Source organism: Ornithorhynchus anatinus, chromosome 4, assembly GCF_004115215.2.
Source record: "Ornithorhynchus anatinus isolate Pmale09 chromosome 4, mOrnAna1.pri.v4, whole genome shotgun sequence".
Taxonomy (NCBI): domain Eukaryota; kingdom Metazoa; phylum Chordata; class Mammalia; order Monotremata; family Ornithorhynchidae; genus Ornithorhynchus; species Ornithorhynchus anatinus.
The window spans coordinates 44,057,391-44,085,247 of record NC_041731.1 but is presented as its reverse complement, the minus strand read 5'-3'; the positions used below and the strand labels follow the sequence as shown (position 1 = coordinate 44,085,247).

The following is a 27,857-nucleotide window of genomic DNA, read 5'->3' as shown; positions in this document are numbered from 1 at the left end:
ACAATGCTAAAGCAATGTAACAAGCAGAAAGTTTAATGACATATGTAAAAATTCCCATTCCCATAGCAACACCATCCCTAGTAGGACTCAAGAGCCTCAAGGAGAGAAGAGCTTAAAAATATCTCAAGAGACCAGAAAATACAAATTCACACATTTTCTTGTACTTCGCATTTAAGAATTCATCTGCCCACAAGACCGGAACCTCAGATGTGCGCCATAACCATCGTCAAAGAAATACACCGACTCAGTCCCTAACAGGAACAGACGAATCGCAATCCAAAAACTGATAAAAAAACACCAAAATTAACTGGGAAACGCGCTACCAATGGAGTATTCATTTCTAAGATTGTAAAAGGGAAAAAAAATATCCCAAACAGACAAGTTCTACTTTACATTCCACATGTTACTTGTCTCTATAATTTTCTTCTAATTCATTTGATTTCCCATCTCCCACTGGAGTTACTGCATCAATGTTTTCATGATCAACAGACCACCAATGAAGCAATGTAATAGCTAACCTTTGTGATAAGGATGCGGTACTTTTCGACCAGGTGGTCATTGTTGTGGCATCCTGCTAGTAGCTGCCAGACTTCCCCTCGCAGTGCCTCAGGGACTCCGCTCCTCACTAATGGCGACAACTGCTTTGGTCTCACGCTCAAATTGAGATGCCTGAAAATGAAGAATGGTTCATGAGAAACGATCATTTTAAGGAGAGAATGAAAAATAGGAATGGCGGACCATTTTCGAGTACAACAAATCATTTCCTGTAGCTCTGTTTCTTACAGAGCCCTTTCGTAAACCTCATGCCAATATTATTCAGGAGCCCGTGAATGAAAGAGGATGCACGGAAAACAGTTTTCAAGCAAATTCCATATTTTTGGTTCAGTTCGCTTGGCCGACACGTATAAGCAGACTGACATAAAAAAGGACTGCAAGTGAGACCACAGTTAGAACTAGGCAAAAAGGAGCACAGAAAAACAATATGGATTGTCTAGTGTAACATTTAACTGTGATCCAAACCACAAAAACCCAATGGAAAGTCTTCAAATATCGATTGAGGAAGAGAGCGGCCTCAAATCCCCAGCCTCCAGGGTCAAGATGAGCAGAGCACCTATGGCTTTGGATTTCCCCTGCCCCATCATCAAATGCATATTTCCCCATGGTAGAAGCCCTGCCCTACATAGGAGCAGAGGGTGGAGGGAAGACAGCAGCTTTTATTCACTTTAAAATGGGAGATTTTTCTATTTCCTAGACTAGGAAGGAGAGAGGGGAGTTGGGTGGGCAGCTAGGCAACACTTGCTTCAATGTTTAATATTCAATTACCCGCATGCTTGTCTCCTCCCCCCGTAACTAAATTGTGAGCTCTTTGTGGGAAGGCCCTGTCTTTTATGACGTTTTCCACACAAATCTGTAAATACCTAGTACAGCCCATGTACACTGGAGGTACTCATGATGATGGCAATACCAACAGCCAAACTGAAAAAAAAAATCACTTCAGAACATTTAAAATCAGCCTAGTCAAGCTTGGGACTATGTTGGAAACTACGCCCTTACTTACTAAGACCAATGCAGGGCAGCTGGACTAAATTCTTGTGGACTCTTTCACATCTCTTTCAGGCACATTGGAAACATCACTTGGGTTCAGTGGGCCCACGTCTCAGAGTGGCCCAGAGGATACCTCAGTTTGGTCAAGAGAATTACCAATGCATAAATCCCAAATAATGAATTTTGTCTGCAAGATACAATCCCTATTTTCTACTGTTCAATCTACAGTATTTGAATATCTTGAGAAACAAGGGCGATTTTACGGAGATCACTCTGATGGTTTCAATTCTACCAATAAAGCATGTAGCCAGGGAAGCCATTAAAGATGGGATGAAATAGATAGTGAGCCCCGTGTGGGCCGGGGACTGTATCCAACTTCAGAATCTCGTATCTACCCTACTGCTTAGCACATAGACGACACATAATAAATGCCAGCATCATCATCAACAACCTGAATAGTACCTCTGATTCTAGTTCACCCCTGCCAAGAACCCAAGGTTTTTTAATCCCAGAAGTCTGAGATCAAAAGGTCTCTCCCAAAGGCAAACTTATTGCCAACAGTAGCCTCTAAGCACCATATAGCTACCAAAATGATTTTAACACAAAGATCACATCCAACCGACAATCACCCCCCCAACCTTTGAAGCCTTATTGAAGAGACATCTCCTCAAAGAGACCTTCCCCCAATTTAGGGCCCCATTTCCTCTTCTTCCCCTTCTTTCTGCATCATCCTAACACTTCAATTTACATCCTTTATTCACCCTCTCCCTCAGACCTACAGTATTTATGTATATATACATAATTATTTCTATTAATGTCTGTCTCCCCCTCTAGACTGTACGCTCACTGTGGGCAGAGAACCTGTCTACCACTTGTGTTACATTGTACTCTCCCAAGTCCTCAGTATAGTGCTCTCCGCACAGTGAGCGCTCAATAAATACAACTGACTGATTGGTTGACTTGTCTAAGAACAACTAAAAATTTAGAGCATTCTCCCCTCATCGCCCCGGAGAGGAGAAGCTTTATGGAGTTCGTCTACTCAAACCGGTGTGGGAAAACGAGAGCTGTCAAGCTGAGAAGCAGCGTGGCCTAGTGGATAGAGCACAGGCCTTGGCGACAGAGGGACCTGGGTTCTAACTCCGGCACCGCTGTTGTCTAAGTGACCTTGGGCAAATCATTTAACCTCTCTGTGCCTCAGTTCCCTCATTTGTAAAATTGGGGATTAAGACTCTGAGTCACACGTGGAATACAGACCACATCCAACCTGATTAGCTTGTATGTATCTACTCCAGAACTTAGTACAGATCCTGGCACATAGCAGGTGCTTAATGAATGCCACTTTTTAAAAATGCTGGCATCCTAGATAGGGAAGAGTAAAGCCATGTTAAAACTGTATCAAGATAATACCAAAGCTGGTGATCTATTCTTGGCCATGTGCACATCTCTAGAATCCACCTCCTCTTCATCCAAACTGCTACCACGCTAATCCAAGGACTTACATCCTGCCTTGAATTATTTTATCATCCTCCTTGCTGACCTCCCTGCTTCTTGTCTCTCTCCTCTCCAGTTCATACTTTCCATTGTTGCCCAGATCCTTTTTCTGAAAATAAAATATCAGTCTAAAGCTCCCCATTCCTCAAAAACCTCCATCGGATACCCAACCCTCTCCACATCAAATAGAAATTCCTTATCGTCGGCTTTGAAGCACTCAATCATCTTGCTCCCTCTTCTCTTACCCTCCCTGATTTCCTACTACAACCCAAGCTGCCCACTTTGCTCCTCTAAACACCAACCTACTCGCTGTCCCTCGATGTCGTCTTTCTGGCTGCCAACCCCTTGCCCATTTCCTCCCTCTAGGCTGGAACCCCCTCTCCCTTTATATCTAACAGACCACCACTCTTCCCATCTTCAAAGCCCAACTAAAATCACATCTCCTCCTAGAGGCCTTCCCTGAGCCCTCATTTCCCTTATTGGCCCTCCCTTCTGAGTCACCTAAACACTTGGATCTGCATCCTAAAGCACTTGGACATTCACCCCACTCCCCGTCACAGCATTTTATAAAGATCCTTAAATTCTGCCATTCCCCCGACCTGTTCTTTATTTTAATATGCTTCCCCCATAGACTGTAAGCTCTCTGTGGGCAGGAATCGTGCCTTTCAACTGTTGTACTGTACTCCAAGCACTTAGAACAGTGCTCTGTAAACAGTAAGTTTACAGTAAGCAGATCTACATCTCCGCCCCTGTCCTCTCCCCCTCCCTTCAGGCTCGCATCTCCTCCTGCCTCCGGGACGTCTCCACCTGGATGTCGGCCCGCCACCTAAAACTCAACATGAGCAAGACTGAGCTCCTCATCTTCCCTCCCAAGCCCGGTCCGCTCCCAGACTTCTCCGTCACCGTGGATGGCACGACCATCCTTCCCGTCCCGCAGGCCCGCAATCTCGGTGTCATCCTTGACTCGTCCCTCTCGTTCACCCCACACATCCTATCCGTTACCGAGACCTGCCGGTTTCACCTCTACAATATCGCCAAGATCCGCCCTTTCCTCTCCACCCAAACGGCTACCTTACTATTACGGGCTCTCGTGATATCCCGGCTAGACTACTGTGTCGGCCTTCTCTCTGACCTCCCTTCCTCCTCTCTCGCCCCGCTCCGGTCTATTCTTCACTCCGCTGCCCGGCTCATCTTCCTGCAGAAACGATCTGGGCATGTCACTCCCCTTCTTAAACAACTCCAGTGGTTGCCTATCGACCTCCGCTCCAAACAAAAACTCCTCACTCTAGGCTTCGAGGCTCTCCATCACCTTGCCCCTTCCTACCTCTCCTCCCTTTTCTCTTTCTACCGCCCACCCCGCACGCTCCACTCCTCTGCCGCCCACCTCCTCACCGTCCCTCGGTCTCGCCTATCCCGCCGTCGACCCCTGGGTCACGTCCTCCTGCGGTCCTGGAACGCCCTCCCTCCTCACCTCCGCCAAACTGATTCTCTTTCCCTCTTCAAAACCTTACTTAAAAATCACCTCCTCCAAGAGGCCTTCCCAGACTGAGCTCCTCTTCCCCCTCTACTCCCTCTGCCATCCCCCCTTTACCTCTCCGCAGCTAAAGCCTCATTTTCCCCTTTTCCCTCTGCTCCTCCACCTCTCCCTTCCCATCCCCACAGCACCGTACTCGTCCGCTCAACTGTATATATTTTCGTTACCCTATTTATTTTGTTAATGAATTGTACATCGCCTTGATTCTATTTAGTTGCCATTGTTTTTACGAGATGTTCTTCCCCTTGACGCTGTTTAGTGCCATTGTTCTCGTCTATCCGTCTCCCCCGATTAGACTGTAAGCCCGTCAAACGGCAGGGACTGTCTCTATCTGTTGCCGACCTGTTCATCCCAAGCGCTTAGTACAGTGCTCTGCACATAGTAAGCGCTCAATAAATACTATTGAATGAATAAGTCCTTCAATAAAAACCGACTGATCTATCACAGTCTCGGATTCCTGATACGTCATCTTCAGTATGATTTCCCGGATCTGCTCCCTCCTTCCCACACACTCGTCATCCTGGTTGGACTACTTCTTACTGATATCCCGGCCTCTAACTTCACCCTCCTTCAATCTGTTTTACATATAGCTCCACATATCTGCTTTCCAAAATACTACACTTCACTCTTCACTTTTGATTTTTTCTTAATGATATCCTGGTAAGTGCTTACCATGTGCCAGGCACTGTACTATTACTACTATGTGACAAACACTGTACTAAAAGCTGGGTAAGATAGGAGATAATCATGTGGAAGGTGATCCCTCTCATACACGAGGCTCACAATCTAAGTAGAAGGGAGAACTGAATCCTCATTTTACAGATGAGGAAACTGAGGCACAGTGAAGTGAAATGACTTGTCCATGGTCACACAGCAGGCAAGAGGTAGAGCTGTGATTAGAATCCACGTTCCCTGACTACCAGGCCCATGCTCTTTCCAGTAAACCACACTGCTTCTCAACTACTCTTCCATCTCAACTATCCCATCTCTCCCCTGGACGGAATGCCCTCCCTTATCCTTCCTGTGTGAAATGTCCTCATCCTCCCTTTGTGGAATGCTCTACCCTACCCTCCTTCTGTGGAATCTGCCCCCATCCCTCCCTTTTATCCTGTGTGGAATGCCCTACCCTATTTCCCCCCATGTGGAATTCCCTACCCTATCCTTCCTGCATGGAATGCCCTACCTTAAGCCCCCTGTGTGGAATACCTTACTCTATCCCTCCTGAGAGGAATGCCCTACCCTATTCCTCCCTTCTTTTAATGCCATTTTAAAACCACCTCCTCCAAAAGGCATTCAGGATTAATCCCCCTCCTTCCCATTCATGCTGTCTCATCAGCTATCTCGGCATTTATGTATTTTTTAACTACTTGTGTCCTTTACACTTATTTTCTAACAAACATATGTCCAGAATATTCACCAATTTATGTCTCATTCACCAACTGGATTAACATCATTTAACCTCACTCGTCTCCAGGACCCAAGCTGAGTGCTCTGCTCACAGTAGGTGTTTGACATCATTGACACTGGCATGTATGTTTTAGACTAAATGAGAGTTCATACATACCAAAGTACTGCTTCTCACCATTACTATTAAGCATCTTCTCATCGCCCCATCTTGTCACCTGGCTCCATATCTTTTACATTCTACTGAATTGAAACCCGTAGCCAAGATAACTGATTTGCTCCTTACACTTAACCACTATTAAAGGTCCATAGAGCAGAGCTGCCAAGAACAGCATCATGCACACAATGGGTGATTCATAGATGGTTCTGAAGCTATTGATGACCTCAGGGAATCCTGGTCCTAGATTTGTACTCTCTCATGTGCTTAGTACCGCACCGGGCACATAGAAAGTGCCCAGTAAATACCACTCATTGATGTACTGATTTTAGTTTTGGTTCTAGGACCTTCTTGCTCTCATGCTTGCTCTGGTTCTCTTAAGAATCTCATTTTTTATTGGGAGGGAGTATAAAGTAGCGTTACCCAACTTACCATTTTGACAGCAGTTCTCCCCATGTTTCAAGAATTTTTTCTGCACATTCTTTGGAAACATCACCAGATCCACTCAAGAGAGGTTCATCATTATCTTTAATAAAAAGAGCCCAGAGAGGCCCCAGGTTAACCAGAAGATAATGCAGAGATACCAATTTAATGTATTGCTCAGTTCTGGTTTCAGGTTCAGAGTACTTTACTAGCACTCAGAGGACAAACTTGACAGGTCATACAAAAATATTACCTTTACCCATATTTATCTGTGTTAGAAATCCACTTTAAAAGTTAGCTGAAGCCCAAAAGGGATGAAAGATGATAAACACAGAAATGGCCCCGAGAACGAAACATGTACTTTAACAGATAAATATCTGCAAGTGGAGAGGTTCAAACATTAGAGACCAATGGATGGCATGGTCTTGGAGCAGCTTTAGAGGAATTTTTTAGAGGAAATTTTCACTGCATGGAATATCATTTGCAACGCTTGCAGGTGATAATGCACTGATTTCCATGAAAGTAGACTTCATGTGATAAATAGCTGAAATGCTACCACACATAATTAAACAGCAAAACAGTTAAAACTGGTTCAAAACAAGGAACTTAAATTTCCTTCAAAATACCAGGGGTCATTCTAATTGTTACTGGATTAACTGTTGTACCCTTTGTATTTCAAGGTTATTACTTTGTCAATAACTTTTTTGTGAGGGGAGGACATTTTGCTGCTCAAAAAGAATACTAAGCATGTATATAAAATAATTCTGTATGAAGTCTGTTTCTTTGTCTGACCACTTGCCCCAGTGCAAATTTGAATTATTCATCACAAAAAGATAAAAAGCAGCTGTTATTTTAAAATTCTTTTGATAAAACCCCACAAAGCAGATTTAATGCTATACCAATAGGCCCTCAGGGAAAAAAAAATTCCTCCTTTAGATTGAATTCCAATAAGCCAAAGAATTTAAGTTGGAATAAAGTCCAAAAAACGGTTCGTCAGACGGTCGTCTATGTTGCTCCATAGTACGATTTACCCTCAGGTTACTGGTTTGAATTTTATAAGCATTTAACTTTCCTCAGAATTAGTTCCTGGAAGAGCAAAGTCAACTGCTGACATTGCACTGGAGAGGAAACTGATTGACCAGGTCTCTCAAAATAAAAATTAGAAAGGGCCCTTACTCAGCCCTCTGGGGTCTAATTCGAATTACAGAGCAAGCAAGCTGAGATCCCGTGCAAACTGGGATCTTGCAGTCAACAATTCTGCAACTGCTATATTCGTGAACCTCACTTTCTGAACTTCAAAGTGCTTCACATACACGGCCTTCAACCAAGAGTACAATTCTCCTTGTCCTTCCTTTCCCAAGTGCTAACTTTTAATTTCAAATGTGAGGGCGAAAAGGGGCAGGGATTTTGAAGAGGAGTAGAGTCTAGAAGGGGACGGACTTCAAAGGCTAGCAGACCAGAAAGCCATCATTTTGGCTCTTTTCAGTCCTGCCAGGAGCTCTTGCTTCTTGTCAGAGAGCTGGGAGGAGGAGGCTGGGAATTTCAGCTCAAAATGCCATGACAGCAATCGCCCCCACAGAGTTGTCGCCTTCAAAGAACGGTGAGGGGGTTGGCCGTCATCGCTTCCAGGCCCCTGCAGAGCCGTTTTCTGCTGGGCTCCTTGATGAGGGAAGAATTTGGGAGGGATGAGCAAGGAGCGGGGCAGCGGAGTTGGAGCAGGAGAGGAGGAAAAAACTGCTCTTGCAAATCAGCTCTCTACAGCTCAGGCCACAGCTGGAATACAAACTCTGGTGAGCTAGAGGGAGCGGTAGGGGCAGAGACCTTTTCAGTTGCTGCTGCTACTCTCCCTTGACTCTGGCTCCATCCAGGGAGAGTTCCTGTGGAGAGACAGAGGAAGGGGAGCAAGGAGAGCTGAGATGAAGGAGGGAGAGGGTGAAGGAAAGGCAGGCAAAAAGGAAGGTGGTTCAGGTGAAACCAGGAAACTGCAGGGGTCGAGTTGCCAGAAACGATCCCTGCTCTGGAAGCCGAAACGACAATTTAAGTGGTTCTCCCCGGTGTCCAAATGGAAGTGAAAGCTGGAGGGGAAGTTGGAGCTTAAAGTACAGTACATTCCAAACAAACAAAACCCACAGCATATGAAAGCATAAAGCCTGGGTTATGAGGTAGTTACTTTTCCCTTCCAAGTGGAGATCATTAGGTTTTCAATTCTCCAAAAATAATCTGCGTACCCTACGACAAAATAAAGCTACGAAATATGCATTGGCCATTTCTAACCTTCCTCTTCATCATCCTCTGGAGGGGAAGGTATCATTGAACTCTGAGACCCAGACTGGGGCAGGCGAATTGAAGGACTTGCTGTTGTTTTTCTCCTTTCTCTTTCAGATTCACTCTCCAAGCACACAACTTCATACAGTGTGTCAGTATTATTCTTCCTGTCCTTTTGCTTGATCTTTAAAAAACAACAAAAGAATGCCACAAGTATAAAAGGCACTAATTAGACACTTAAATACTTCATTTCTTTCATCAAAATCTCATTCTAAGGGGATTTGGAGTGGGGGAGTTAGGAAACTTATTTTCAACACTTTCCGCTACATGAGCCTTTGCCAAGAGAGGAAATAAAAATGCTTTAATTAAACATCTTTTGGGCTAAAATGTGCTCTTCCATGACTGAACACTAATGATGTTCTGTTCCTAACCTCATTTTGCCAGTAATATCATATACTCAGGTACAAATATTTTGTAAGCTGGACCAAAAAGCTACTTGCTTTGAACCTTTTAAAGTCTCTGTGTTTATGGGCCCTTCTCAGAGCCAAATACATGGGATTCTCACATACTCAATCTTCCCTCCTTTTCTAACACATATGGAAGTAACTAATTTTACAGTGTGTGGCAGTCACTTGAGTTAGGGGTAGGAGGGAAAATTCAGAAGTTGCTAGAGAAGATAGGAATTCACTCCTGAGGCCACCCCACCTGGAAGGAAAACTAATCTTCCGAAGTATGAGGGAGGTCCAACTGGAATACAGCCAATACCCAGGAAAGATTGGGAAAAGACGTGGAGGTTAGTAAACTGTGGGGAAGAAACCCCTTGGCATTTTAAGAGCTGGGACTGAACCATCCTGGGGAACAGAATCCCCAAAGAGCAAGGCCCCAAGCCCTGAGTGGGGGAAATAGTTGAGTGGATAGGTAGTTGTTTCACCTTGGCACTGGACGAGGCAGTGGGAAAGATTTGAAAGGGGTGAACCTGATTCCTGTAATTTCTAAGAGACGCTAAAGGGAACAGACCAGAGGAAAAGGGACCAAGACACCTGCAGGAGAGTAGGAGTCCTGGGGACTAGAATGTATTAAAAGAAAGAGAGAGGCATCTTTCGCATTGGGATTCTTACACCCCTCTTACTCGATAAGCTCAATAAAAATCCTTTCAATGTTTGCATTAAAAAGCCAGTTAGGGCTGCACTTTGAGTGTCACTATCAGGAAAGGGGACTCAAGTGGTTTCTGGGTGCAGGTCAGGAATGTTCTCCTGGGGAACAGACGGAAAGGGAACTATGGAAGATTCACCCTAGCTTCCTACAGCTAATCTCAGGAGGGCGGACCACCCCCTTGCCATTCTGATGCAAAACGACTTGGATTTTGTGTTTATCAATTAAGGATGAGTAATGTAACTACATTAGTGTATTCATATGGAGTCAGAGAGGTTCCACGCTAGGGTAGCTCGATTTCACATCGCCAGAAGTGAAATGGAGGGACTGACCCTTTTCAGTGACCATGCCTAGATATCAGGTAATCCCTCCCCAATCCCTGACCTACCCCGCTCTTTTGGCCCTCCTTTCTTCTTAATCCCCCATCATGCTGAAAATCTTAAAATGAAGACTGCCTGTAGTTCAAAATGCTTGAAATATGGAAATCTGGTGCTCTTATTACTTCTAGGAATTTTTGATTTCAGTTAGTGGAAAACTGAGTGCCCAGTCTGCTTTCTACCCCCTCTGGATCATCACCCCACCCCCGCTTCTAGACTGTAAACTTCTTATGGGCAGGGAGTGTGTCTACCAACTCTGCTGCACTGTACTCTCCCAAGCACTTAGTACAGTGCTCAGCACACAGTAAACACTCAAATACCATTAATTCATCATCAAGAAATTCTGCCTTCTGCCCATTTCCCTCATCTTTCATTTAATGGTCAAAGTCTAAATCTAAAAAAAGAGCTACTTCTCTCTCTTCTCCTTATTTAAAATGTGTCATCTATAATTCTCTGCCATTTTAATGTAAAAATCCCCCACAGCTGGGAATGCTTCCAAGCTAAAAAAAAGTTATTGAGTCACCAAATGTTCTCAGTTGGGGAGGTGGGACAGAGAAAAATCAATTTGATATGCAGATAATTTTTTTTAACATCTGTCTAATTTTCTGCAATCTTCTCCATGACTGGCAAGAAACACTGGAAAGCCAAGATAAGTTAATTCCATGTATGCATTTTGTATAAACCCTGTAGAAATTTTATCTTTCAGGTATGTTAGAATTCCCAACAAAGCAAAATTATGAATTGTGCTTAATCTTTCTTAAGTAAAATACTGGACACTGGATAACTTGTTCCTGCCCTTGAGGGTGGCAAAATTTAAAGGGCAATAAAAGTCACAAACTGTGCAAGTTTATTAAAACAAAAGATGCCAAATTAGCTAAGTGAAGTACACAATCAGTCATACTTATTGAGCACTCACTGTGTGCAGAGCACTGTACTAAGTGCTTGGGAGAGTACAGGAAAAAAAGAGTTGGCAGACACACTGCCTGCTCACTAGCAGCTTACAATCTAGAGGTAGAGACAAACATTTATATAAATTACAGATATGAACATAAGTGCTGTAAACTTCCTGAAAATGATAAGGTAGAAATGTACATGCTTCTTGATTTGAAAATTTTGTGGCTCACAGGATTAGTTTTTCAAATTCTCCATCACCCTGCCTAAAAATGGTTTATCTAAATATGGAGGAAAATGGCAAGAGTGTTATTTTCCTTTTAGCTTCATTTCCAAGAAAATGGCTTCAGGGCATCTTATAACTAAATTTAGCTTGTTGCTAAAGCAAAATGGTATCAGTGTGGTCAGGTCAAATGCCCAGTACAAATATGTATCTCTATGCCCAACCTGATTAAGTTGTCCCTACCCAGGTGCTCAGCAAACCTTAAGTGCTTATCAAATACCACTTAAAGGGAAAAAAAAAGGAAAACCAGAAACAGGGGACGAAATTCAATTGCTAATTCGTAAGGGTAGATGATGGGGTTTTCTGACAGGAACGACGGACCAGACTCGGTCCTAAACCTTCAGGATTGAGAACTTGTGTGGAGGAATTGATGATGGTTCTAATGGATTGTGCCAGAGCCCCCCCTACGCACAAACTCTTCCCTTTCAGCCATGATCCTTTTGGGGCAAGGGGTGTAACCAGCCAATAGCCAGAGAAGGGTGCAGATCAAACTGTGAAGTGCATCGTACTTCTTTTTAAGCAGAAGATCCATTTATAGCCTTAATGACTGGGCCACAGAGCTGATGCTCTGCTGTAGGGCCATGATCAGCCAGGCAACTGCCTTGGCATTTGCTGTGGCTTGTGTCACCCACTATAGCCAGCTCTTTCTCAGGATTCCTGCTGAGCCTTGTGGGAACCTCGGGGAACACTCTAACCCTGCCCCAGGGGAAGGAGACCAACTCTGGGAATCAGGAGCCTGGGGTTTTAGTCCCCGTTCTGCCTGCTGGGCCTATGCCACTACTGAATTAGGAACGTACGACAGTACAGGGGATCCAATTCAAATACATCCAAACTGACTCTTCTGCAGAGATCAAGGCATGGAGTTAGTTCCACTAAAAGCTTGGAGACACAAAATGGGGAAAATCGTTTTCACAGTCACCAAAAAATATGAAATAAGATCTTGTGTGCATAGCAAATTATTTTTTGTCATCGTTTCATATTTTATAGGGTAGACTGAGGGGAAGGAAAAAGAAATTGAATTAGGCTCAGCATATAACGAGTCAAATGTCAGAGCTGCCTATGATGTATCTATCCCAGCACTTAGTGTGGTGTTTGGCACATAGTAAGCGCTTAACAAATACCACAATTACTATTACTGTTATATTCTGAATCCAGAGAAGGAGAGCCAATACCAAAAATGGGGTGGGGGAAAGGAATCAACTTCACAGTTGTGAATAGTACCTGTTTTAGTTTCAGAAAGAAGTTTTCAGTAGTACTACGCTTGCTAAAGGGCCAGAATAATCGTTCATTAGGAGAACAAACTCGGACTTTGGTCTCCAGGAGAAATCGGACAGGTTCTTGTACCTCGGTTATCACCAAGTCAACAGCTGTGGTCATGAACAGCACCTTATCTAAGGAAAGACAGGGGTGGAGAGAGAGCGAGATACATAGAGAGAGAAACAGAGACAGAGAGATATGGTTGAACATACAAAGGGCCTCATTTTCAGTTGAAACCAATTTTTATCCAAAAATCCTCATAAAGTTCAAAGACATTCTTTTTTCTGAATTTCCCCCAACTGTTTGGGGAAAAAAAACCCACACAATTTAAAAAATGGAATTAAAGCCCAAATGCTGGGATGGTGCTCAGATCTGAGACACCCTAACCTAGAGTTCCAGGGACTTGGGGCCCTCCCACGTCACCACAGGTGGCAGAGCATGGGCGGTTTATCTATCACCTCCTATCGTAGAGCTCGCCAAGGTTTCATGTGATGCTTCCAGATGCAACCTGGAAGCAGTGCAGCAGGAGCTCTGAGGCACCACCCCCCTTCTCCTAGTGCTCCTGTTTATATGGCACATGCAAGTGACAGGTGGAGAGCTCTGAGGAGTGAAATAGTCACCCTTTGCTCCCCGAAGCATCCTAAGGACAATCCCAATCATTTCCTGGTTGATAGCTTCAAGTCGTGAGTTATGAAGGCGAGAATTAAACTGTGAGGACCCCGGAGAGCCACCCTTCATAGCACTCTAAGCATTCCTCCCATCATTTTTCTACGGAGTCCTGCCACCAAAGAGGCAATATGGATGGGGAAAGGTGCTAGGGCTATGTAGAGTGCAAGGTGGCTTCTGGATTCACTTCTTGTAATCCAGTTTTCATCCCCTAGAGAGAAGGAATGAAAACTGAAAAATTTCTTTGAAACATTTAACTGTATAAAATTTGAACCCTAAAAAAAAGCACATTATCAAAAGGCTATATGCAGTTCTGTGAAAGACTCCTTGTCTGTATTTCAACATTCTGAACGTGAATTAAGAAAAGGACAGAAGCAGACAAACCAGGCAGATAAAATGACCTTCAGTCCCTTACCAAAGCGAGCAGGGAGACTCTTAAAACTCCCTATCCCAAAACACATATTGAATTGAAATATCGCTTTTACATTTGGCTTTTGGTTTCATGAATTGAAGGATAATCACTTAAACCGAGCTCAACAGGCAGTGATGTCCGAAAAATCAAAAGGGTCTAGGCAAACATGGGGCAGGGAACAAATGCTCATGCATTTGGGGAAATCAGTACCTTTAGGAGTTTCTTCATTTACAACTTGGAAGTGTGGAGATTTGGGATTCCAACTCCCAGTAATCACATAGGATTTTCCATCTGAACTTTTGCCCATAGATTCCTTAGGAAAAGGGTAACAAGCAAAACCAAATGAATAAACAACAGTACTTCTCTACTCCCCTGACTGTAAAAAGCCTTCTTTAAAAAAGTCAGTTTGGTACTGGAAAAGGTTTGAGGCTGACTGACATGAATCAGGTGCAAAATGAGGCACTGCTTCTGCCTCTTGTTCAAGCCCTTCCTCCTGCCTGGAACTCCCTCCCCCTCGACATCCAGCAAGCCAGCAGTCTCCCCCATCTTCAAAGTCCTAAAATCACATCTCCTCCTCCAGAAATCCTTCCCTGTCTAATCTCTCATCTCCCTACTACCCCACTATGGCATCACCGACGAGCTTAAGCCCCTCGCCCACTAAACATCCCCATCCCCTTCTTCTCCAAAAGCATTTACTTTTGGTCACTCCTCCCTACCTGAAATGTATTTTAGGGCCTGTCCCCTGCAGCTAGAGGGCAAGGATAGTATCTGCTAATTTGACTGCACTCTCCTGATACTTAGTACAGTGCTCTGCCCCAAAGAAATGCTCAATAAATCCTATCGATTGACTGCAATCACTGGATTTGAGGCCAGACTCAGAGACTCGGGCTGACCGGTCGGACTTGAGTATCCCTCGGAGGGCACGGAAAGTTGCGACGTGCCAGTTCCACACGTGGCGATGGGGAACATCAGATTTTCCAGGAGGGAAGAAGATGAATATATGCCCCCTTGATACAAACTGGTCTTACCAAATCTAGGAGATGCATGTCACTATTGCGCACATCTTTTCCAGGGCTAAGTAGAAGACCAAAGCACCTAAAAGGAAAGTACTAGTGTCAACTTTAGGACAGGAAAAAAAACCCCACCCACCTGCATTAAAGAATGAAAACCTGTCGTAACTACAAAACTATATAATTCCCAAAATTCACTGAATGATCAACAAAACTGGAAACCTTGCTCATGTAATTTTAAGTAACCACCCCTTCCTCCTCATATTTAGTCTAGTAATTGCAGCCGGGCAACTGGTTGGGTATCGCAAACATCGGGCATGTGTCAGGACTTTCTGACTAAACTATACTGACTACATTGGTTTTGTCCCCTCTAAGAGGAAACCTCCCCTAGGAGAATTTCGGGAGGGAAAGACAAGGAGATAGGGAGAGGTTCGATCCCTCCCAAGTCCTCTTAGCTCTCCTTTTCCTAGCTCCCCAGGGCTGGCTCTCTTTAGCCACCCCTTTGGCCATCCTTTCTGTCCCTCCTCCTCCTCCTCACCTCCCCAATACAGCCTATACACCCAGAACTAGGGCTTCCATCCCCCCTAAACCCATTTGGTCACTGCCCCCATCTGTATTTTAATAAAGCCCTTAAATTAGTTTTTAATGAAAATAAACTGATATCGCCCAAGGCAGATCAAAATGAGTTCTGCATTTATGCCTTTGGTTGTGGTGCCTTTAGGCATCCTTAACTTGAAACGCATGGGAGGAATTTCACATAGGAAGCAGTCTAAAAATCTAAGAGGTAGCAATATCTTGGGAACCAGACCACAATGCATATCAATCTAAGAAAGAGATAAAGGAGCTAAAATCTTCAGAAGAAAATATTTACCTTTCGATGGCAAGTTCTTTATTAGTTGTTTGCTGGACATAAATCACAATTTTCTTGTCAATTCCCTGGCGGAGTTTAAAACATTGCCTATCCTTGTCCTTGGGAACTGCACTGTAGAGATGCAAAATGTTTTATTACCACAAGAAGATCCTCAAATTAAGATAGTTCAAGACCAATGGCACTTACATTTTCAAAATCTAGCCCGGCTTGGGCTTTACAACACCAGTTTCAACTTTTCTCCACTAATCTCCGTTAGGGCACTATCAATCAATGAGCACTTACTATATGCAGAGCACTGTACCAAACGCTTGGAAGACTACAATTCAGCAGAGTAAGTAGACATGATCCCTGCTCACAGTTAGCTTAACTATGGAGGTGCAGTAGTCGGGAAGGAGGGTGGGAGGACTACAAAAGCATGGTGGGGAAATAATTGAAAAGAGAGAGAGAGCATGCGTGTGTTGGGGGAAAGAAATTAAAAGAGGATTAAGGAATGGACAGGAGATGCTGGGAGTTGGGAGGCCAGCCATGCTCATTTTACTCCGAGCGAGTAAAAGTCAACAACACATATGACAATATAAATATATCAATGTTAAGTATATTACTCATCTATATTCAAGCATTCAAACGTATTTATTGAGTGCTTACTGTGTGCAGGGCACTGTGCAATTCGGCAACAGAGATAGACCATCCCTGCCCAGCAACGGGCTCACAGTCTAAAAGGGGGAGACAGAGAGCAAAACAAAACAAGCAGCCAGACATCACAAATATATGCCCTGAAATGACTGACTAAAATCTGGTACATCGCATCACGATTCTGCAGCAACCAATACGACTGCTTAGAATTACATATATGATTCAGACGTGCATGTATCACTTGGAAACGCAGTTGCTTCTTAGAAACAAAAGGCAACTCTGTTACAAGCAAAAGGAGCAAGTCGTCAAGCAAATGAAAAGTGATCATTCTTAAGCACCATACTCCTTTCATTCTTTAAAGGTTAAAGTTCATTGAACATGCAATTCTGGGTAATTTCAGGAAAAATAATCAATCAATGGTATTTATTGAGCATCTACTGTGTGCAGAAGTGCTTGGGAGAGTACAAGACAACAGAAGTGGTAGACAGATTTCCTGCCCAGAGTATAATAATGATGGTATTTGCTGAGTGCTACTATGTGCCAAGCACTGTTCTAAGTACTGGGCTAGATACAAAGTAATCAGGTTGTCCCATGTGGGGCTCACAGTCTTAATCCCTCTGGTTCAAGAAGCAATCCCTCCATTGTATAACATCATCCCTATGAGAAAACTAGTTCTGATTTGTAAAATTTCCATTTGAGGCAGATTTTCAGGTACCAACTGGGTGGTAAGGCCAAGGACTGCCTGTACTCTAGCAATATTTTCTATCCCATGTTCTAGAAGCAAAACTTTGAATATCTGGTTTTACCAAACAGACCTCCTAGGCTTCCCCTTTCCCTCTTTAATCTCACTGGTCACAAGCATTAAAAAAAAAAAAAAAGCAACCAACTGATATAGAGCTGCCTGTGATATTTTGAACCTAGAACAACTGGGCATGGACTTAATTTTCCATATCGCCCAACACTCGGTCAACTTAAAGCACTTTAATTTCTAATTAAAATTTCTAATTAACAAAAGGCTATTTGCCCATCAATGCAATTTACTGAGCGCTTACCCTGAGCAGAGCATTCTGCTAAGTGCTTGGGAAAGCACAATACAGTGGAATAGGCACGATCCCTGCCCACAAGGAACTTACAGTCTAGTGGGGGAGACAGACATTAAAATAAATTACAGATAAGAGTAGCAGCAGAGTATAAGGATATGTACGTTGGGGCTGGGATGAATAGCAAAGCGCTTATGGGGTACAGACCCAATTGCATAGACAACACAGAAGGGAGGGAGATGATGACGGGGGAATGAGAGATTAGTAAATTAAGGTTTCTTGGAGGAGATACGACTTTAGGAGGTCTTTGAAGATGGGGAGAAGGGTGATCTGGGAGATATGAAGGGGAAGGGAGTTCGGGCAGGTGGGAGGACATGAACCAGGGGACGACGGTGAGAAAGACGAGACCAGGGTGCAGTAAGGAGGTTGCCGTTAGCGGAGCAAAATGTGCGGGTGGGGCTGTAGTGGGAGATGAACAAGGTCAGGTAGGAGGGGGAAGAATTGATTGAGTTTGTCCGTTCTATCTCAAGAAGCATGCCAAATTCACTCCCTGTGAGTGGGCTGTGCTTTCCATTATACATCTGAAGAGGAGCTGCACTTTTCAAAAGCTGCAAATTGCTGAGAGACTGTAAAATCATCAGCAAGATAATCTGTCGAACAAAGTGAAGTGAAACTGGTACACAGAACTAAGTTTCTTGTTTTCTTGCAGGTGCGATGAGAGTGTGGGTACTGAGGGCAGGAACAGTGGTACACAATAAAAGGGAAGCAGCGAGACAGGAAAAAGGAAAAGCAGGGACGGGCATGGACCCAAGAGACGCATAGAGAGATGGACCCGGACACAACTGCGCTCTCCTACATGCACACAAACACACTTCTGTGCCCTGAGCTGAAGAGGCTAATGCTACCGTGGCTCAATGGAAAGAGCCCGGGCTAGGGAGACAGACGTCATGGGTTCAAATCCTGGCTCCGCCACCTGTCGGCTGGGTGACTGAGGGCAAGTCACTTCACTTCTCTGGGCCTCAGTTCCCTCATCTGGAAAAGGGGGATGAAGACTGTGACCCCCATGTGGGGCAAGGACCTCATCCAAGCTGATTACCTTGTATCTACCCCAGTGCTTAGTACAGTTCCTGGCACATAGTAAGCACTTAACAATTAGGACAATTAAGAGAAGCAGCGTGGCTCAGTGGAAAGAGCATGGGCTTTGGAGTCAGGGCTCACGAGTTCGAATCCCAGCTCTGCCACTTGTCGGCTGTGTGACTGTGGGCAAGTCACTTAACTTCTCTGTGCCTCAGTTCCCTCATCTGTAAAATGGGGATTAAGACTGTGAGCCCCAGGTGGGACAACCTGATTCCCCTATGTCTACCCCAGCGCTTAGAACAGTGCTCGGCACATAGTAAGCGCTTAACAAATACCAACATTATTTCTGCTAGGTTTCTGATGTCACGGCACCGCTAACAGAGCTGCCCACCCTAAACCCCAGGAGTGTAGCCACAGCGGAACCCCCTTCGCCGAGGGGAGCAGTGGGTAGATGGTGAGCAAGGAGGGGAATGGAGCGGGGAAGAGGGATGGGCAGCTCTGTTGGGTTTTTCTTTTCCCGCTCCTCTGCTGTCTCCAGCTATCTAGAAGGCCACAGCTCAGCAGCCAGTAGGCAGCCCAAGCGCTGCAAAGCCTAATGCTGTTTAGTGCCATTGTTCTTGTCTGTCCGTCTCCCCCGATTAGACTGTAAGCCCGTCAAACGGCAGGGACTGTCTCTATCTGTTGCCGACTTGTTCATCCCAAGCGCTTAGTACAGTGCTCTGCACATAGTAAGCGCTCAATAAATACTATTGAATGAATGAATAATGGATAGAGCGCAGGCCTGAGAGTCAGAAGGACCTGGGTTGCAATCCCAGCTAGGCCACTTGTCTGCTGTGTGACCTTGGGCAAGTCACTTCACTTCCTCTGTGCCTCAGTCGCCTCATCTGGAAAATGGGGAGTAGGACCGTGAGCCCCAGGTGCGACAGGGACTGGGTTCAACCTGATTAATTTGTATCTACCCCAGAGCTCAATACAATGTCTGGCACATAGTAAGCACTTAAATACCCTAAAAAAAGGTATGAGACCCCCACCCTTCAACACACTTCCCATTTCACAAAATACAAAATTGGAAACTTCTTCTTTCATTCTTTCCTATTCTGTTCCTTCCTCAGTGATAAGACTGAAAGAAAAGATGAATTCCAAGGAAGCAATGGAACCTAGACCACGCCTACTGATGCAGAAGCTTGAAAAATTATCTCAGGATAGAAACAAATAGAATTTACAGGACAATAACACTATATATCACCACATTTAGGCACAAGCGGGTAATATGTGCCTATGTATCTGGAGTGCAAGCAACCTATACAAGTAAAGACTTGTCATCCTCAAATTTTTTGACTAATAATTACTCAATCATCCTTCATTAACATACTTTAAAAATTTTGAGTAGCAGTGTGGTCTGATAGATATAGCACGGCCCTGGGAATCAAATGAATCTGGGTTCTATTCCCAGCTCCGCCACTTGTCTGCTGTGTGACCTTGGACAAGTCACTTCAGTTCTCTGTGCCTTAGTTATCTCATCTGTAAAATGGGGATTAAAACTGAGCCCACTGTGGGACATGGACACAGTCCAACCTGATTATATCGACCCCAGCACTTAGTACAGTGCCTGGAACATAGAACCTGCTTAAAAAAAAATTGTTAAAAAAAAAAGAAAGAAAATTAGATCACTATGTACTCCTGTTTTCTAAATATACAAGAGAAAGGGTGACCCAACAAAAGTTTTAGACTAACCCATGATGGAAAGAGCCATAAAAAGCTTCTGTACATGTAATCATGCGAGAGTAAAGAGTACAATCCTGGTTAATCTCATACACAAGAACAAAATATTCATTAATCAAGTAATATTATTAGTCATATTTAGCTCATTAGAATATCTCCCAATATTTAAAGGCTTGTAAATATTTTGAAAATCCACTACGACAAAAGAAGCCCCTAATCACTTCTTCCCCTACCCTTTCCCCATTCCCTTCACTTGCGCCCCCAGTACACACACCTACCTCCCCTTCCACCCCCAGTTCTCTGGATGTTGTGTTTTATAGGAAAAAACGTGCCAGTGGCCAACAGCCAAAGTGCACTACACACCAAAGGAAGGCCTGTGAAACTAATGTAAAAGTAGCAGGGAATGGATGGCTATGTAAATGCTGTGAAGACTATTTTTCAGTAGGAAGTTGAACTGAAAGACATCTTTAAGAAATTGAAAGACTTGGCACAAAAGCATGTATGTTGTAACATCAACATCAACACCTGTACAGCATCTTGATTGAAAAAGGGAGAAGCAGCGTGACCTAGTGGATAGATCAGATCCGGGAGTTGGAAGGACCTGGTTTCTAATTCCAGATCCTCCACTTGTCTACTGTCAAACTTGGGCAAGTGGCTTCCCTTCTCTAGGCCTCAACTTACCTCATCTGTAAAATGGGGACTAAGACTATGAGCCCCATGTGGGACATAGACTGTGTCCAATCTGACTGGCTTGTATCTACCCAGCACTTAGAACACCGCCTGTCACATAGTAAGTACTTAAGTACCATAAAAAAAATTTAAAAGTCAAGGCATGAAAAAAGACTAGGTTAGAAGACAAATTCATCAAGCAAAGTTCTAACAGCCAAACTGTTAAACATTTGTGAATGGTACAGAAATTTCTCATTAAACGGGAGAGAGCATTTCAGGTAAAGCTACAAGCAGATATATGGGGGAAATTTTGGGGGAAAATTACACTTAAGACCAAAATATGAATGGGAATTTGGCATAAGTGTATAAGAATTTGGCATCAGTGGCATAAGAAAAATAACCGATGCAAGGGATGGTTAGACTGGGAAGAGAGAGACTCACTGGCTCTTGGGAAGAGTCTCTAAACTGTAAGCTCATCTCGAGACCCTAAGCTCGCTGTGGGCAGAGAATGTGTCTGTTGATTGTTACACTGTACTCTCCCAAGCATTTAGTACAGTGCTCCGCACACAGTAAGCGCTCAATAAATACAACTGAATGAAAGTGAGCAAAGTAGAGCCAGGGTGGGGAAAGGGCATGGCAGCAGGTGGTGCCATCTGGTTGCCCTGGCTACGTAACATGAACACCTCAATCTGTTTGCCCTCCTCGGAAAAGCACAAGGTCCCGGCCGTTTCCAAAGCCACGGCCCAACTTGGAACAGCCATGGAGTTTCACGACGGCTTCTCCATCCAAGCTGATACCATGCAATTCCACGCACCTTTCATAGCCTGTCTTGATGACTGCATGAGCCTTCTCACAGACCTCCCTGCCTCTTGCCTCTGCCTTCTCTAGTCCACACTTCCCTCTGCTGCCTGCATCGATTTCTAAAATAAGTACGGTCCATAGCTCCCCACTTCATAAAACCTCCAATGGTTGCCCACCCACCTCCATATCGAACAGAAATCCTTACCACTGGCTTTAAAGTGCTCATCACCTTGCCCCCTCTTACCTTACCTTTTATTCATTCAATCATATTTACTGAGCGCTTACTGTGAGCAGATCCCTGTACTATGTGCTTGGGAAAGGACAATACAACAACAAACAAACATATTCCCTGCCCAATTTCCTAATACAACCCAGCCCCCACATGTCAATCCTCTAATGTCACTCTACTCGCTGTACTTGAGTCCTGTCTGCCTCACCACCAACCTCTTGACTTCATCCTCCCTCTGGCCTACAATTCCTTCCCTAAAAAGCCTTCCCTGACTAACCCTCATCTTGCCAATCTATTCACCCTCCCTTCTGTGTCAACTTCGCCCTTGGGGATGAACCTCTAGGATTTTGATAACTCCCCACCCCCAGCTCCACAGCACTTACGTACATGCTTCGATACTCTGATCATTTCTCTGTTTAATTTACTACAGTCTTTCCCTCTGGACTGTAAGCCTCTTGTGGGCAAGGATCACGATTCACCAGTTCTAACTCTACCGTATTCACCCGAGCACTTAGTACAGTGCTCTGAACACAATAAGTACTCAATAAATTCCACTGGTTGACTGATACAGGGGAAATGGCAGTCATCAGAGCTCACAAACAGTGGCCCTGGAGGCCAGAGAGAGTTACAGAATCCCAATGGGCACAAGATGGCAATTCAGAAGTGAGGAAAAAAATCTTGGCCGACCCCAAGCCAGCACTTGTAGGTGATCAGATGACTTGGGTTCTAATCCTGGCCCTGCTACTTGTCTGCTGTGTGACCTTGGGCAACTCCCTTAACTTTTCTGGGCCTCAGTTCCCTCATCTATAACCTGGAGATTAAGACTGTGAGCTCCACATGGGATAAAGACTGTGTCCAACCTCATTTTATCTATCCCAGGGCCTAGAAGAGTATTTAACACATAGTAAGAGATTAACAAAATTCCATAAAAAAGAGTCATAATCAATGGCATTTATTGAGCCCGCACCATATGCAAAGCATGGTACTCAGCACTTGGGAGAATGCGACAGAATTAGCAAACACGTTCCCTGCCCACAAGGAGTTTACAATCTAGAGGGGGAGACAGACATTAACATAAATAGATACACATCTATCTTTATCGTGGGATCCATTTTCTCCCAAGGTTTCAAGAGCCAAGTAAAAGAGTTCAAAAGAAGTTAAATCTAAGAACTGTTGCCAACCGAAATTTCCCGCCACCTGTTGAAATACACAGCCTTTAATGTGAATTAAGGGGCAGGGGAAGAGCGTAGCTCAGTGGAAAGAGCCCGGGTTTGGGAGTCAGAGGTCATGGGTTCGAATTCTGGCTCTGCCACTTGTCAGCTGTGTGACTGTGGGCAAGTCACTTCACTGGACCTCAGTTACCTCAGCTGCAAAATGGGGATGAAGACTGTGAGCCTCACGTGGGGCAATCTGACGACCCTGTCTCTCCCCCAGCGCTTAGAACAGTGCTCTGCACATAGTAAGCGCTTAACAAATCCCAACATTATTATTTATTATTAAGAACCACCTTTGGAAAAAGATGATCAGTGCGGCCGGCAGATGGCGCCACCACGCCGATGTTTCCCAAAGGGGGAGAGCAGCCCCCCACGCCCCGAGCGCCCCCCGAACCACGGAGCCGCCGCCGCAGCAAAGGGCAGTACGGCTGGCACTCTGCCATGCTTCGGGGCTGGACAAGCTTCTCGCCTCCTGAGCCAAGCCGGGGTGGGGCCGGAGAGGGCGAGGGGAGCGCCGAGGAGAGAGGCTTAGTGAAAACCTCTTTGGACAAAGGTGCCCTGGGATGCCTGCGCTCATCCTTCACCTCCCCTCAGCTAAGCCCCTTTTTCCCCCACTCCTCCCCCTCTCCTTTCCCCTCCCCTCAGCACTGTGCTCGTCTGCTCAATTGTATATATTTTTTATTACCCTATTTTGTTAATGAGATGTACATCACCTTGATTCTATTTATTGCGATTGTTTTAATGAGATGTTCATCCCCTTGATTCTATTTATTGCTATTGTTTTTGTCTGTCTGTCTCCCCCAATTAGACTGTAAGCCCGTCAATGGGCGGGGACTGTCTCTATCTGTTGCCACTTTGTATATTCCAAGCACTTAGTACAGTGCTCTGCACATAGTAAGTGCTCAATAAATACTATTTAGAGAAGCAGCGTGGCTCAGTGAAAAGAGCACGGGCTTTGGAGTCTGAGGTCATGGGTTTGAATTCTGGCTATGCCACTCATCAGCTGTGTGACTGTGGGCAAGTCACTTCACTTCTCTGTGCCTCAGTTACCTCATCTGTAAAATGGGGATGAAGACTGCGAGCCCCACATGGGACAACCTGATTACCCTGTATTCCTCAGCGCTTAGAACAGTGGTCTGCACATACTAAGTGCTTAACAAATACCAACATTATTATTATTATTGAATGAATGAATGAATTAGAGCCATTAAACTCTCCAGAAAAGGCCAGAGTCTACAGCCCAAGCACTCTTAGACATCCCTTCCTGTGTGCCTGGACAGCATTTCATAATCATCACAATAATAATAATAATGTTGGTATTTGTTAAGCGCTTACTATGTGCAGAGCTTTGTTCACTCATTCAATAGTATTTAATTCAATAGTATTTATTGAGCGCTTACTATGTGCTGAGCACTGTACTAAGCGCTTGGAATGTACAATTCGGCAACAGATAGAGACAATCCCTGCCCACTGATGGGCTCACAGTCCAATCAGGGGAGCCAGACGGACAAAAAACAAGACAACTTAATCTCGATAAATAGGATCAAGGGTATGTACACCTCATTAACAAAATAAATAGGGTAATAAAAATATATACAAATGAGCACAGTGCTAAGGGAAAGGGAGAGGGGGAGGAGCAGAGGGAAAGGGGGCTTGGCTGAGGAGAGGTGAAGGGGGGGCAGAAAAGAAGCAGAGGGAGCAAAGGGAGCAGAGGGAAAAGGGGAAGCTCAGTCTGGGAAGGCCTCTTGGAGGAGGTGAGCTCTCAGTAGGGCTTTGAAGAGAGAAAGAGAGTTAGTTTGGCGGAGGTGAAGAGGGAGGGCATTCCAGGACCGTGGGAGGACGTGGCCCAGGGGTCGGCGGCGGGATAGGCGAGAATGGGGGACGGTGAGGAGGTGGGCGGCAGGGAGCGGAGCGTGCGGGGTGGGCGGTAGAAACACAGAAGGGAGGAGAGGTAGGAAGGGGCAAGGTGATGGAGAGCCTTGAAGCCCAGAGTGAAAAGTTTTTGTTTCTGCAGAGGTTGATAGGCAACCACTGGAGGTTTTTAAGAAGGGGAGTGACATGCCCAGAGTGTTTCTGTAGGAAGATGAGCCAGGCAGCGGAGTGAAGAATAGACTGGAGCGGGGAGAGACAGGAGGAAGGGAGATGCGCTGGGGTAGATACAGGGTAATCAGGTTGTCCCACATACGGCTCACAGTCTTCATCCCCATTTTACCGATGAGGGAACTGAGGCCCAGAGAAGTGAAGTAACTTGCCCAGTCACACAGCTGACAAGTGGCAGAGCTGGGATTCAAACCCATGACTTCTGACTCCCAAGCCCGGGCTCTTTCCACTAAGCCACGCTACTTCTTATGGCTGTGCCTCAACAGGATCTCATAATAGAAATAATAGTAATTATGCCGTTTGCTAAGCATTTACTCTGTGCCAGACGCTGTACTAAACACCAGGTGGATTCAAGCAAATCGGGTTGGACACGGTCCTCGTCCCACGTGGGGCTCCCAGTCAATCCCCATTTCACAGATCAGGTAACTGAGGCCCAGAGAAGGGAAGTGACTTGCCCAAGGTCACACGGCAGACAAATGGAGGAGCCGGGATGATGAAATAGGCTGCTTGTAGACAGAGATTGGATCTTCTCTACCAACTGTGTTGTACTATACTCTCCCAAGCGCTCAGTATAGTGTCTGCACGCAGGAAGCCCTCAGTAAATACCATGGACGGACTGATCGAAGTTTGGCTCGGGTGCCAGAGACTCTTGGCTGCATTGAATCTAATAAAGCTACCCAGCCCGCTCTTTGACTTGCCTCTTACTTGGGGATTTCAAGTCAAGTTGCTCAAGAGTATGAAGCTTCACTAAATAAACTATTGTGGTAGAATGATGGGGGTCTCAAATCCAAAATGGCAGGTGAACCTTGGTCCCGAGAAATAATTTTTTTTTAAATACTCTCTTTCCACCCCCACCATCCCCTGCAGGGGAGAATTCAGTATGGCCTAGTGAAACGAGCACAGGCCTGGGAGTCAGAGGATCTGGGCTCTAATCCCTGCTCTGCCAATTGCTAGCTGTGTGACCCTCGGCAAGTCACTTAATGTCTCTGTGCCTCAGTTTCTTCATCTGCAAAATGGGGATTTAGAGTTCTCTAACTACTTTAGACTGTGAGCCCCCATGCAGGATAAGGACTGTGTCCCACTTATTGTACCTACCCCAACACTTAGAACAGTCTTTCACATACTACATGCTTAATGTGTACCATAAAAAAGAAAAACAAAGTCAGTCTCTCTCTCTCTCTCTCTCTCCACCCCCCCATTCTTTCGCTCCCCAGATCAGTTAAGCCCTGAGGTTGCAAACTCGTACACACACTTGGGAAGCAGCATGACCTAATGGAAAGATTCCGGGTCAGAGAGTCAGAGGATCAGGGTTCTAATCCTGGCTCTGCCAAATGCTTGCTGTGTGACCTTGGACAAACAAATCACTAAACCTCTCTGTTTCCCAGTTCTCCTCTTCTCCCTTCTACTTAAATCGTGAGCCCCATGCAGGACAGGGACTGTGTAAAACCTAAGTAACTTGCATTTACCCCAGTGCTTAGAACAGGGCTTGACACATAGCAAGTGCTTAACAAATACCCTCATTATTGTTACTGAATACCAACCCCCCCCATAAAAAAACCCCACAAATTCCATCCTACATCCTATCTGCTCCAGACCTAAGTTTACCTGCACACAATTTCTGAGAAAATTAATAAAGAGTGAAGGTAGTTTACCTAAAGTAACCTTTCCCGTCATCCTCTTTGATCTCTAAAGACACAGAGAAGGCGAAGGTGTCACTGTCGGGGGTCTGCGGTGGGACGAGGGCGGACAGAGGCATCTGTTTGGCAGAGCGGCGAAAGGCAGTAGCAAAGCTGTAGAGCACACGGCTTACCTGCAGTCACAAACAATCAGACAGGTTAGGGGAAGCTCATCAAGGCAGGAAAGTATTGCTGCTCTTTCAGAAGAAAAGAATATCCCCACTGCCCAAACACATCTTTCCCTCGAGTGTTCGACAACTTCTCTGGGTCTTCGCAAATGACCTCTCCTTGTCACCACCGGATAATGTAGAACTGGTTGTTTTTCAAGCTCTCCACTGGATTAAAAACCAAAAATGCTCAAAAAATGGGTTTCAAAAAAGCGCCCCTGAAAAATAACTTCTCCGATCAATGAATAATTCATAAAAGCAATTCTAAACTGCAGCATGGATGTTGGTTACTTTTCAGAAAATTATGTAAAAGCATCCAGAATTTTTGTTCCTCCATCACCCAGCCTGCCTAAAGGCCCGGAAACGGTCTGGAAAAACTCAACGGAAGAGTGGTGGGAGGCCAAAGAGAGAATGACCCAGAGGAGGCTGGGAGGGGAACAGGAATGGGGCATCGCAGTTGGTGGAATTCTGGCTTCCGTCAGGTGGCTTCCCTTCCTTCCCTGCTGACCCTCTTTTTTCTCCTCCCATGCCACGATTCCCGGGCCAGTTTTCTCTCCACCTTCCTCTTTCCCAGTCCCTGTCCCAGCTCCCACAGCCTCCACTCATCTCTTGGAGCCTGGCTCTAGTGAGACTATGTGCATTTCAAACTTCAAATGTTTGGCTGCACGCTAGAACCACGGTGCACAGAGGGCTCATGCCTCATCCTGTTTAGTTTGCACGTTATTTTATGTCAGCACTAAGGTTTCAGAAAAGTGGCCTGGGTTAGTGACTTTAGAACCAAATTTTCCCAG

At 45.0% G+C, this 27,857-nt stretch overlaps 1 protein-coding gene across 5 annotated transcripts in view; it reads right to left on the bottom strand.

Moving 5' to 3' along the window:
- LOC100089730 (rab GTPase-activating protein 1) overlaps positions 1-27,857 on the bottom strand; it is a 110,175-nt gene that overhangs the window by 34,324 nt on the left and 47,994 nt on the right. For all 5 annotated transcript variants that reach the window (XM_029062806.2, XM_029062805.1, XM_029062809.1 and 2 more), the window contains 8 exons: positions 26,876-27,033; positions 15,739-15,849; positions 14,886-14,952; positions 14,068-14,170; positions 12,744-12,913; positions 8,829-9,003; positions 6,564-6,657; positions 519-669 (listed from right to left, as the gene is read on the bottom strand). In XM_029062806.2, the coding sequence (XP_028918639.1) occupies positions 519-669; positions 6,564-6,657; positions 8,829-9,003; positions 12,744-12,913; positions 14,068-14,170; positions 14,886-14,952; positions 15,739-15,849; positions 26,876-27,033 (1,029 nt within the window). The remainder of the gene's footprint in view (positions 1-518; positions 670-6,563; positions 6,658-8,828; positions 9,004-12,743; positions 12,914-14,067; positions 14,171-14,885; positions 14,953-15,738; positions 15,850-26,875; positions 27,034-27,857) is intronic.